Consider the following 12431-nt stretch of genomic DNA (forward strand, 5'->3'; position numbering starts at 1 on the left):
CAGTTTTATCTTACAGTAAATAACTGCAGTAGGTGAGTTTACTAGTACTAACCAGCAATATGGTTCAGCTACCACCTGTATTACTTCAAGTCAGATCTTTGTAGAAGAGCCAAATGGAAAAGCAAGATAACATACAGATGCTCAAAAAATCTCCCTACTTTGCTGTTGGTCTGCAGGTGGACAACTGAAATTATGGACACAATGTGGGGGGGAAATCAGTAAAATCTTGCTTAACTATTTATAGTTACTTGAGGATAGCACTGCCTTTGGCTATTTTTTCTATTGAAAGGTTTTATAAAAAAATCTGATAGACATAAATTAAAAGTTAAAAAAGAAGTCACACAAATTAATTGTATTTTTACATAAGTTTGGTCCAGAGAGTATGTAGACCAACCACAACTTAGAGAACAGTCTTCAACTTTGCTTAAGCTTTCTTACTATTAACAGTTTATGAATCAAGCTAATCTCTCAAATTTAAAAGAAACTTCCTCTAAAACAGTTTGCACAAGACTACTTAACTCACAGTATCAAAATCTTTAAGTGGTTCACTCAAACACACTTCCAAGTCAAATTCACCTTCTGCTTGATAGTCAACGTGTCTGACTTTGGTGGGAGTGCCAGAACAGGTATCCTGGAATACAAAGTCAGTTGATAATTAGCAGTTAAATACAGCTTTAGTTATGCAGTAATTCATTACACTTCTATAATTCATTTCGACCACACTATAACAGAGGCTTACAAACACTTTAAAGGCCATACAATAACCCAAGACTAGTCTTAATATTGAAGAGATTTAAATGAAGGCTTCTGCCCATTCAACCACATTCTAAGATTTCGTGCAGATGTTTTAAGGATCTATATATATATGCATAGATTAAAACATTATACGGATTCAATATTCAACAGAGAAACAAAACCAGTAAGAAAACCATTACTAGATCTTTACTGAAGATCTCTTTACTGCTCAGCTGTACTAAATGCTTTCTGGATATAAAAAGAGCCTACTTCAAGAAGTCTGAGTGTGCCAAGAAAATTACATCCTATTTTAACATTAGATATTGCAATCTAAAGTAGTACGTCCACTGTACATCACGGTTCATAACTGACATGCTTTGAACAGATAAATTTTTTATTTTGAAGGCTATGAAAAATGATAGATCTGTCATTTGAGATGGTCACTTAAGTTCTAACTCGCTGAACTCAGACTACAGATACTGGCTATAGGTGGGAAAATGTCTGAATTTAAGGATCACTCAGCTTTATAAATAGTCTCTATACACAGCAGATTATGGAATTTCTCATGTATTCAGGCTACTCTGAATATAATTTTAAGTAATGGACTGATTATTAACAAATATTTATGCAAATGACAGATATGCTTACATCATTATCTTGGCAGCTCGTTTGAGATTCAGTAGAATTGCTTCCGACAGATTCTGTCTCCATCTCACCAAGGTCAACAGGACTACTGTAAAATAATTAAAAAGCATACAGCTTAAAACAAAGTCAGTTTTTTAGTAGAAAGTTGCACTTTGTAGCTGCAGTTCTGAAAATGATGGCCAAACGAGAGCAAAGAGACCTACAGAGATTATAGGGACAGTGGTAGCAAACTGCGGACACCAAACAGAATAGCAAGTCAACTCAATACAGCCAAAATGGCCAAGGACTAAATTCAAGTCTTGAGATTGAATATGGCAACTTGTCAAAGACAAATACCCAACACTGAAACAATGCCTCGATACAAATGAGGACAAATGTTATGGAAGAGCAAGAATTTTTTTTCCCCAGACAAGGTTTTCATGAATTTGTTTTGCAATATAAGATTTAATATGCACTATACACAGAGCTAGACCCCAGCATCTGAAGATAGACTAGTATTTCAACACCAACGTATACAGTAGACTTCAAGCTGAAATACCAACTCCCCTCACATCGACTACAAGTAAAAGGAAGCTAAAACTAAGCCTTTGCTTTTAGGTCCCATTGGTCCACATTGCTTTTAAAATCAGCATCACTGTTAGGGAAAAAGAGTAGTTTATTACCACAAAGCTTTTTCCTGAGGAATTAGTTACATCTGTGTCCCTTCATTCTGCAGCCCCACAGTTTTATTTTGGTTGTTCCCTGATCAGCTTTATTGGTTTCTATACAGGGAAGTAACTAGTTACATTATTCTACATCTTCTAGAGCAGAATACCACAGTAGCCTGGACTGTGAATGCTTGTGGCCATGCTTTTAATTTACCTTGAGATGATTTTACAAGTACTTCTTTCCTCCTCTCTGCTCAAGAAACAAGAATTTATACCACTGTTCTTGAACTAGCAAGTCAGAAGGCTACAAGGCAGGTTCTCATACATTCTATTGGTCCAAGCTCAGTATTAATGAGAAGTGTCAATCTGTGAGACCTCTCCAGTACTGCTTCTACCACAGATTAACCTGCAGATTGCTCTGAAAGAATCAGCCTGCCTCAGTGGTGCGATATTTTCTTTCATAGAGCACTGCAGGATGAGCTCTGATTTCACCCAGCGGGCATACGTTGAAGTAGTAGTGAGGGATATTATGTATGCTGTTCAAGGACACTGGGTAAGTCTAGTCCCACCAACTAGGTCCAGAAAGCTATTACATACTTTGACCAAGAAGGAACTGAATAGCACTAAGTGTGGACAAGTAACTAATGAAAATATTCAGCGATTGCTAGCTTGTCTCAAGAGAGCGCTATGCTGGGTTGGTTTTGTTTTTTTGTTTGTGGGGGGTTGTTGATTTTTTTTTTAAAACATGAGATTTTAGAGATTAATTTCTAGAAAGGTATCTTGAATACTGTATACATACATTTCTTGCAGATCACATCCTTCTTCAGTAGGTGGATCCCAGGAATGCAGTGCAACTTTCCATAGTTTAATTTGCTGGTCCCATGACCTACGGCTGTACTTCTTAAATTTATTTGGAGTTCTGGGATGAACTCCTGGTATACGATGGCATCTATTCAGATATTAGACATGAAAAATTCGTTAGTGTTTTTCACAGAGACATAACAGTTTTAAATGTTAAGACCGACTGCCTGCTACACAGACTTACTGCAAACGCAGCAAATTCTAAGTTATTATATTATTTATGAGAAAATACTACTGCGCAATTCCAGCACTCAAGTGAAAAGTTGTCTGCTCCATATGAACTTTTTAGTTTTTCTGAGTCAAATAAAAAAAAATAAAAATGGATTATTAATCATAGGTCTGAAAACTTCCAGCATGAAATCTCCGAAAGTAACGTATTCCAAACTTAAGAGCAACTGTAGTCTATTTTGTCTTTTAGTTTACTAATGAAAAAAACTGACTGCAAAAAGCAGTTTCATTTCTTCTAGTTGACAAACACAACTAGAAGAACTTTCACTTTCATTTCTGCAGCGGGACAAAGTCTGAAGGGATATTCCTCATGTACCAACTAGTAAAAAAAGAATTTGTCTCATTTGATTGTTAGCGTCACTTATCTGTTAAAAAATGTCTTATAAAGTTTAATTTGTGGGTGTCTTCTATTTGAATATGTCTCAGATACCAAATTTAGTATGTTCATATGCTTATAAAGAACAGGTATGACTTACAATCGAACATCTAGTTTTCCAGAAACAAAAGCAGCTTACCTAGGAACTTCTTTAATGTATCTATCATATGCAATTGTGTTTTTTCCATAGTTTATCTGTTTTTGTCTTCTCATCAAAACTACTTCGTCTGTCTCAAGTTCTACGGTCACAGTGGACTCCTTTGAATCAGAACTAAAGAAAAAAAAACATTGTAGATTCAGAACTACTAGAAAACAAGCAATACTCAAAAACAAAGCCATGTGTAGAAGATTATAAAGAAACATGCTAAAACTTTTCCTCAGCTAACCTAGAAATTCAACCTACCTTCCAGAGGAGGACTTCCTTTCTCTTGAAAATTCATTTATCAGGAGTTTTCTTCTGTATCTGTAAGAGTTCAAATCAGTATTAAGAATATACATACACCAAGAGAACATGTAAGGCTGCACTGTCACAGCTGATTTTACTTCTCAGCTAAGGAGCAGTCTTGAAGTCAACCCAGACACTGTAAACACCTTTCCACTATAGAATGAATGTTTCAATTTTCCCCTAAAAAAAAAAAATAACCTGAGGACTTTCTTTTCCTAAGTCTTTTCCCTAAAAATCTTCTTATAGCAATGATATGCAAAAACAATAATTAGCGAAAGGACATTCAGAGTAATTCAATTTAAGAGGTTCAGGGAAGGTTTCTTCCAAACGGAGATACTTAGTGATAGCATACTCTCTGGAGAGTTGATGTGTATGTCATTCCTGCAGGACTTAAGCCAAAGCTGACCTAAGAGCAGTAGACAAGAAGCCAAGATTGGTCTCATTTTACTACCATGGTGAAGTTAAAAATAAAAATCAATACAGATTCTACAAGACAACTACCATTACCCCTCCTTTCCCCACTTCATCTTAAACACCGCTGCGTACCTTGCAATTTCTTTGTTAACACTGGTCCTCATTTCATCTTCTTCCACTGCAGTTCCCCAGTCTGAACACCGGGAAAGGGGTCCAGGGCCTTCTGGTGTTGTAAAACTAGAAAGAAAAAAAAAAGAACAAAAAAAAGCCCCTACATTACAATTTTATATTATTGTATTTCCCACCCCACCCCCAGCATCTCTCCCATTCACAGCTTGATAGCTATTTAATATATTCATTTATAGTACTTACAGTCACTGTGAAAATCTTGTATTATTCCATTAAAATGTCACCATTGTAAAATTATGCATCAGTTGAGAGTTCCACCTTGAGGCTGTGTGGTTTAGGGTTTGTTTGTTGTTGTTTTTCATTAAAAAGTTTGTGTCAATATCTATAGAAACATACCACTGTAGCATGTAACCTAGCCTACACTTTCAATAACTTTAAGCTGGTGTCCTTCAGAAAATGGTATGTGAAATACCAACTTTACTCATTTAGTCACTTATTTTCACTCCACTAAATGAGTTAACAAATATTTATTCTTTCATGATTGCAAACTCATTAGCTATGTAAGAGACAAAAGTTAGCTGTACAATTTAATTCTGTGTTCTAATTAATTAAAATTACACGATAGCACCAGGAGTTTCTCCATGTGAAACTACACCTAGTAGAGAAGGCAAAGGCACAAAAAATGCAGTCAGTTTTCAGCTAGTAAACCGAGATTTGCTATGACTTTGCAAACTGGTATTTAACAACTTTATTGTAGCCCATTAGCATCACGAGCAGATTCAGACTGTTGCAGGGGAATAAGCTTATATCCCTTCCCAGCCAACAGTAGTTGCCTACGTTCAGATTATTGAACATGTTTTCCAGTTTCTGTTCTCCTGATGACTGATTTTCCTCAAGTACAAACTCAAAACTGTACCCTACAGACCAGAGCTTTTTCAGTAGATCTGGAAACGCTCTGGAGACTTACCAGGATCCTGTGCAAAGAAGTCCCTTCAAGTCAGGGAATTCGATTCATCTGCGCTAAAACCAGTTCCAACTCCCTCCCTGCTCAGAAATGGGCTTGTGCTACTTTGAAGTTTTTGTTAAACTCAAACTAAAAGTTCTTTTTAGATGAAACCCAGTTACCAACTATGAAAAATTAAAAATCCATAGCAAACAGTACAGGTCTCTCTGCAAGTATCTGTCCAACCTCCAATGACTTTTAGCATTTGCTTATATTGATTTCTAACTTTGCAGAAAACGCAGGCCACATTCAGTTATTGCTCTCCCATGGTAGAGAACAGCGTGATCCCAGAAGCGCCTGGTTAGTCCTGAGCTTTTTCCATCTGAGCTTTTTCCTCAACACCCTGTCCCACCTTTTTGTACTTGTTTGATTCTGTACTTGTGCTGTGTATACAGAGAATTAGGGAGAACGTGGGAGGGTCTACAGCTTTTTCTCTCGATGAGTTTGCTCTGTGACAGTACAGGTGCCAGACATACTAAGCTTAGCTGTCTTTCTTCAGACCCTTGTCCCCACGTGCCATTTCACACTTGGTGAGAAGCTCTGGTGCTGTGCTAGGACTGCAAATGGTGCTCAAACTCTGCCAGAGGTGCAAAAAAGCAAGGCTGCAGCCCCCCCGAGACTGGATCTGTTGTGTGACCCAGCCTCCATCCCCATCCTGTTCCTATTTTAAAATTTTATTTTGACAATGTTGAATTGGCATAAACAAAAAGCAGTTTTAGCTACTTTTTTGTAGCTAAAGAGAACAACTTCAATCAGAGCTGAATCCAAACTAAGCCAGAAAGTACACCTGTTCAATTCAAAACTGGAAGACACATAAAAGTATCGCTTATTTAGGTTGAAATCTGTAAATTTTCATCTTTGTACTCCTATTCAAACACACTTCCTGAAACTAATTTCATTTACTCTGGATATTGTAATTTGAGCCACTGACCAATGTCTTCCCTGCTTGTTGTCAGCAAAGAAAAATGGGTAGTTACAGGGCACAACCCATCTCATTCTAGATTAGAAATCAATTCAATCAACTGGGCTGCAGGCCACAAGTCCCATCCACTGATAAAAGGGACTAAAGGGACAGTGGCATGAATTGCTCAGATGTAGGTAGTGATATAAAATAAGATACTCACACTAAACTGAAGTTGACCTGTGCTGGGAAACGGTAAGGAAGGCAGCGAACAGCAGCATGAACAGAGTGAGTGACCTCAGAAGTGGACCCCACCGCACATGCGCTGACATACTTAGACACAACTTTTCAAGATGGTCTGTACTGCCTTCAGAAATATGAGGACAGATGACTTTTAGTTTTACCACAACAGTACGTACAGCCTGTATCCACAAACAAACATAATTAGCTTGTGCAGTTATTGCTGCATGATAAATGGCAGTAAGCAAGCATGAAATAGGACAGAAAATTATGAAGAATGTAATTCAAACTATAAGAATGAAAAATGTTTATTCTTAAGAAGCGACTCCAAGATAAGAACGCTGCACTTGAATCTTCTCCCACCTTTAAGACCAGCTATTTATGGTCGACGAGTGATTTATAAATAGGCAGGGCTTGAAAAACCGAGTACCACAGTCCTTCAACAGCTCCTGACGAACACCAGAGCAGAGAGTTGTTTCTGTCGCACGCGTGGCCTACCTGTCCAGCCTGTTGTCAGAAGACCTGTACTTGTTTTCCTCAAAACCGGATGAATCGGATTCATTCTGCCTTCTCCGCCTTCCATCTGCGCCACGTTTCCTTCCTTGGGACCAGCGAGGCGGAGGCTGTGGGCTGGCAGCAGACAAGCCGAGACAAGGTGAGCATGCCAGGCGATTTTATTTTAGTACCCCCTTCGGAACGCCACCCCGCCCAGACGTCGTGGTTTATTTACGAATTTTACTTCAACAGCTCAAGGGGAGCGGCACAAGCCGGTGCGGGCCGTGGGGGTCCCTCGGGGGGAGGCTCTCCCACACACAAGTCCCCGCTCTCACCGGCCCCGCAGCCCGCCCCTCACCGCCCGCCCCTGCAGACGACGCGGGGCACAGGAGACCTGGGCAGTTACGCCCCTTCGCCCCGCGGCAGCCTCAGCCCCGCTGCCCTCCAGGCGGCCCGGCCCGGCCCGGCTTCGCTGTCGCTGGGGAACCCGCACCTCAGCCAGGGGCGACCGGCCGCCCCGGGGGCGAACATGGCGGACCGCGGGCGGCGGCCGCGCAACGGCCCCGTCGAGGGCGGGGAGGCCGCGCGCAGGTGCGGGCGGGCCGCGGTTCGCCCCCGCCCCGGCGCGGGGCCCGCCGAGGGAGAGGGAGCGAGGGCGGCTCGCGGGGAGAAGACGGGGAAGGGCGAGCGCCGGCACCGCCAGCCCTCGCCTCCGCCCGCGGCGGCCCTACCTGCTCTTCGTGCCGCCGTGCGGGCTCCTCTGGCGGAAGGACATGGCGCGGGGTGTCCCCAGGAGGGCCGGGGGGAGAGCCGGGCGGCCAGGGGACCGGAGCGGACTGCGAGGCGGCGGCGGGCGGCGAGGGAGAGCAGCCGTCCTTCCCGCTCGGCCCCTTCGCAACTCCCGCCGGCGCTGACTGACACCGCCCGCCCCGCCTCCCCGCGGGGCGCCTGCGCCGGCGCCTCCATGGGGACAGGTCCGCGGGGCCGGGGGGGAGAGGGGGAAAAGGCAGCCGCCAACCCGCCCCGCCCAGCCGAGCCCGCTGGTGGGCGCGAAGCAAACACGCTCCCCGCCGCGGCGCCCCCGCCACACGCGGCCCGGAGGACGCTGACCACCACCCCCCCGCCCCGGGCTGGTGTAATGGTTTAGCCCGCTCCCGCCGGCCCCGCCCCGGGGCGTGTTGGCGGGAGAATCGAGCGCGGCGGCGCGCGGTTTTGGCGCGCGCTGGCCGTGGGGCGGGGCCGGCGTGAGCGGCGGGGCCCCTAACACGGCGAACCGGCGGCCTGGGGCGTGGCAGCGGAGCGTTGCCCATGTTAAACAACAAAACGCAGCCAAAACTCGAGGAAAAACACAGATCCCCGTGATTTAAAGATGAAGGACTGCAGTCACCACGTGGCTCTTTAATCCGTGGTGCTTCACCGGCCAGGTCAAAGCCTACAGCAGAGTTACGACAGGAATTTGTATTTTACGAAATGACATCACATTAAATAGTATTTCACATCAATATTGAATAAGGCTGGGTAATGCCGTGAGGTTGCTGTGCTTTAGTAAGCGGATTTTCCAGGTCTTTTCAGTTGCACACAGGCGGTGTTTCCACAGACACAGGGCGATCCTGTTCCTCTGGGAGATCTGGTATACGCTGACACTGTACAACAGTAATTTAGAAACAAGCCGGAGAACTTCTACAGCAGAACACAAGGCACAGCTTTCAATAAAAATACCTTCGCAGCCCCCCTGGATTTAGGCCGGTGGGACACTTCACAGAGAGATGCAGACAAACTGGGCGGCGTTTTCTTCTTCGGGCCTGCGTGCTTCTTGGACGCTGAACGCAGCTATCACAGGAACAAGGGCACAGGTGGCAAAGCTGCCTCTAGCTGAAGTGATTTTATCTCCACAAGCAAGCAAGAACACATATTTAAAAAACCCATTGTTTTTGGAACATAACATAACTGTCAGATTTCTGCCGGTTTGGCATTCAAAATGTGATACGGTAGCGACGAGAATGGGATGTTTCTCTCCTTGTAGAACCAGATTCGAGTTTTCTTCCTTTTTTCAAGAGGCATTTTTCTTGCTTCTCAGACCAGCAAACATATCAACTGTTGTCAGATTAAGGTTAAAACGATCAGCAAAGAGATATAATATTCTCAATTTAACAAAATTTGACATTAGTAAGATATAAAGCAAAGGAAATAACACTGTTCTCAAAGTAAACTTTTTTTTGTTCTAGAATTCAGCTTCTAAGGTATGCGCTTACCCCTGAGAGTGTTTAATTATATGTTGTATTTCTGCTTGTTCAGATGCAGTCTTTGCATATTTTGCTGCAGCTCTACAGGAGGTAGTCTGTTTTCAGTATGCTACAAAAAATCCATCATGGTGCCTCAACTGAAACCTTCAACATTACAAAAAAGTGCCTCCTTCTGCTTGAGTTCACAGAGCAACATGCGAGAGGAGAAAGCCCACAGTCAGGATAGTCATCCTTTTTTCTGACAAGACACCCAGCGGTTTCATTAAATCTATTTCTTCCCAACACACTTAGGTAGTACTCATTCATCCTGCACTTTCTGGTCCTAAGTTTTCTGCTGTCAAAAGGTAAGTTCTCAAGAATTACAGGCTTTGCAAGAGCTATCGTCACCTATGGCCATAGTAGCTCTCACTTGCCGTAGAAGCTGGGACAATTTTGCATTAATTCTAATAACACAGGTTCTTCTAACCACGTCTCACCTGTGTGTGATGAACTGAATCCTCTGTTGCACTGGCCCAGCTGGCCTCTCCATTACTGGCATTTGGTTACTGCCCACGGCATACAATTAACTTCTTTTCACTATCCGTATATTCATTGCCTCTTCTTAAAAGAAAATGACCACTGTACAGCAGCTATGATAACAAAAGTTCAAAAAAACAGAGCAGAATTATAGTCATGGTATCAGGATACAGAAAATAGGATTTTAAACTTAGTTTTAGCAAGCTTTCCTCTGGATCATACATGATTTGCATGTCAGTCTATGTTGTTACTGGATCAGCCTAATCTTTCTCTCACAGGTAGCAGAAAGCCAGCAAACCTTGGCTCTGGTTACTTGACAGAAACGCAGTTATAAATTCATACCGAATCTAGCTCATAAAAGGTAAACGCATAGAGTCAGTGAAAATAAGTTACTGAGCTCTGGAAACAATACAAAAATTCTGCAGGTTTCACCAGTAAAGCTTTCTAGTGCAGATGTGGCCTTAGCCCAAAATACTTCTAACGATATTTAGGGATATGAGATTATTTCAAAAGCTGCAATTAGTTTTTTTTTTTCCCTTTAACTTGTGTGTTTGTTTAGTAAGGTTGCAACAACCCCTGCAGTTCTCAAGAATCTCTGCTCTTTGGCTCAAAGACCAGACGCTTGAAGAGCAGTAAGGGAAAATTTAACTGTCAGCTGAGCAGGTGCCAAGCAGCCCTGGAGTAGGTGTTTGGCAGATTCAAGAGCATAAACACGTCTTCCAATGAACCCGGATGAAATGAACCTAATGTTCATTACTGTGACAGGCTGTATTTGAGTAACACTTGCAAGATCAGCGATGAACTATGTTCGAGGGATCGGAGAAGTAGCGAACAAAAGTTGTTTGTTTTGTTTGTTTTCTATTTCGAGCAGCTTAACACAAAACCAGTTACCAAAGCCCAGCAACGTTTTTGGGGAGACTTTCTGAGTACATACTGACAGGTGGTGTTTTGATTTTTTTATGAAGCTACTTCATGCGTAGCAAGGTTGAAGTGTATGTTGAGAGGGAGAATTTGCATCTCTATTGTAGAAGCATGGTTTCACAAACTACAACTTTCTCATGCAGTTATTTACAGAAATGGAAGTGAAAGATGCCTGCTACTCTGACTTGTGTTTCAGGTCATCATTCACACAGGATTGGAGCTCTTGTTGTCCACAAGCTGAGTAGAAGGGACACGGTCAGCAGGCACAGTGGGTGGCAGTACGCACCTTCACGTGCTAGGAAGAAGGAATTGTCCAAACATAATTGCAGCTGAAACAAGTATGTTGCTTTGGATCCATATTATTTTAAGTAATTAAGATAGTCATCAGAGAAACAGCACCTGCAATATGCAATACGTATCTTAGTCTTTCTACCTCTTCTTCACCACATGCTCCCACTAATTCCAGGTCTCTCCGACTCAAATCTTGAGTAGTTCCAGGAACACATTTGTTTCTTCCTGTTTCCTGATGAATCTTTTTTGGAGAGTTGAAGAGCATGGCCTACAGGAACATCCCAGATGAAGTCTGACAAATAAGCAGGCAGCCCTTCTTACCCCTTTCTCGGTTTGTGGATATAAAAAGGGGCTTTCTTGAAGGCTGTGCAAAAGCATACAGCAGAGTATCTACACCTGCTTTTAACTCTGGGTGTAAGAGCAAGAGTAAGAAGGTAGAAGCCAGGTAAGGGTTCCAGATCAGCAGAGTAACAACTGCTGAATTTTCTTCTACCAGGGATCACCGCAGTATTAGCTATGCGGTCTTGAAGGCCAAGAGGAAGCACCTGCTCAGTGAAGCTCAGGATTGCTCAGACGTGTTGAAGATCCTCTTCATGGTGAATTCACAAAGCTCACTGCACGTTTTCTTGTTAAAAGTGGGAGAAATTCACACTATTTTTCCCAAAATGGCACAAATACTATTCAACCACTTGGCTGATTTTTTTTTTTAATGCAGACCATGGGTAGATGAGTACACACAGACACTCACACTAACTTCCCAGCAAAACTAGCAAAACTAATAGCTTCAGAAATGGAAAGATGACTGCTCCCTGCCAGCCTGCCTTGGCAACCGCACCAGGCCAGACCAAGAGTCTTCAGACAATACTTCGCAATGGCTTTTAGAAATTAAACAGTTTGTAATCTCAGCAGCTGGCTTACCTTCTATTGATTCTTTTGCATCAATTTGCTTGACTTTTCATGGGTTTTGCACTTTTTTTTTCCATTTGTGAATGCACCAAATTAAATTGTTTCACTTTCACAAATTGCATCTGCAATCTAATTATATGTATGTGTCTCAAAGACTCCTGCTAGGTTCACATTTGGAAATGGTGTTTTAGCTGTTTAATAATGCTTTTTGGGTAGAATGTCTACAAACTTAGTGCTCCTGGCCAAAATCAGTAGTATTTTGAGAACAGATAAGGGAGAACTGTGTTCACTTCCCATCAACTCAAAGGTTGTACGCAGATCCTGTACTTTTCTCCTCAGAGACCTCTGTTGCACGATGTTTCCAAAATGCCTACCTTTGGGCGGTAATGGTCAGGCTGGCTCTACGCTCAGTGAAACACTAAGATCTGAAAACAG

The 12431-nt window shown here is 42.6% G+C and overlaps 1 protein-coding gene across 1 annotated transcript; it reads right to left on the bottom strand.

Moving 5' to 3' along the window:
* Window positions 1-323: 323 nt before the first annotated feature.
* SLBP (stem-loop histone mRNA binding protein) lies at window positions 324-7894 on the bottom strand. Its single transcript, XM_059817960.1, has 8 exons — window positions 7851-7894; window positions 7123-7254; window positions 4484-4588; window positions 3896-3955; window positions 3632-3763; window positions 2827-2976; window positions 1384-1468; window positions 324-631 (listed from the first exon to the last, which is right to left on the bottom strand). Exons 1-8 carry the CDS (start codon window positions 7892-7894, stop codon window positions 515-517), a joined length of 825 nt encoding a protein of 274 aa, XP_059673943.1. The 3' UTR covers window positions 324-514.
* Between the last annotated feature and the right edge of the window lie 4537 nt (window positions 7895-12431).

Source organism: Gavia stellata, chromosome 5, assembly GCF_030936135.1.
Source record: "Gavia stellata isolate bGavSte3 chromosome 5, bGavSte3.hap2, whole genome shotgun sequence".
Lineage (NCBI taxonomy): Eukaryota > Metazoa > Chordata > Aves > Gaviiformes > Gaviidae > Gavia > Gavia stellata.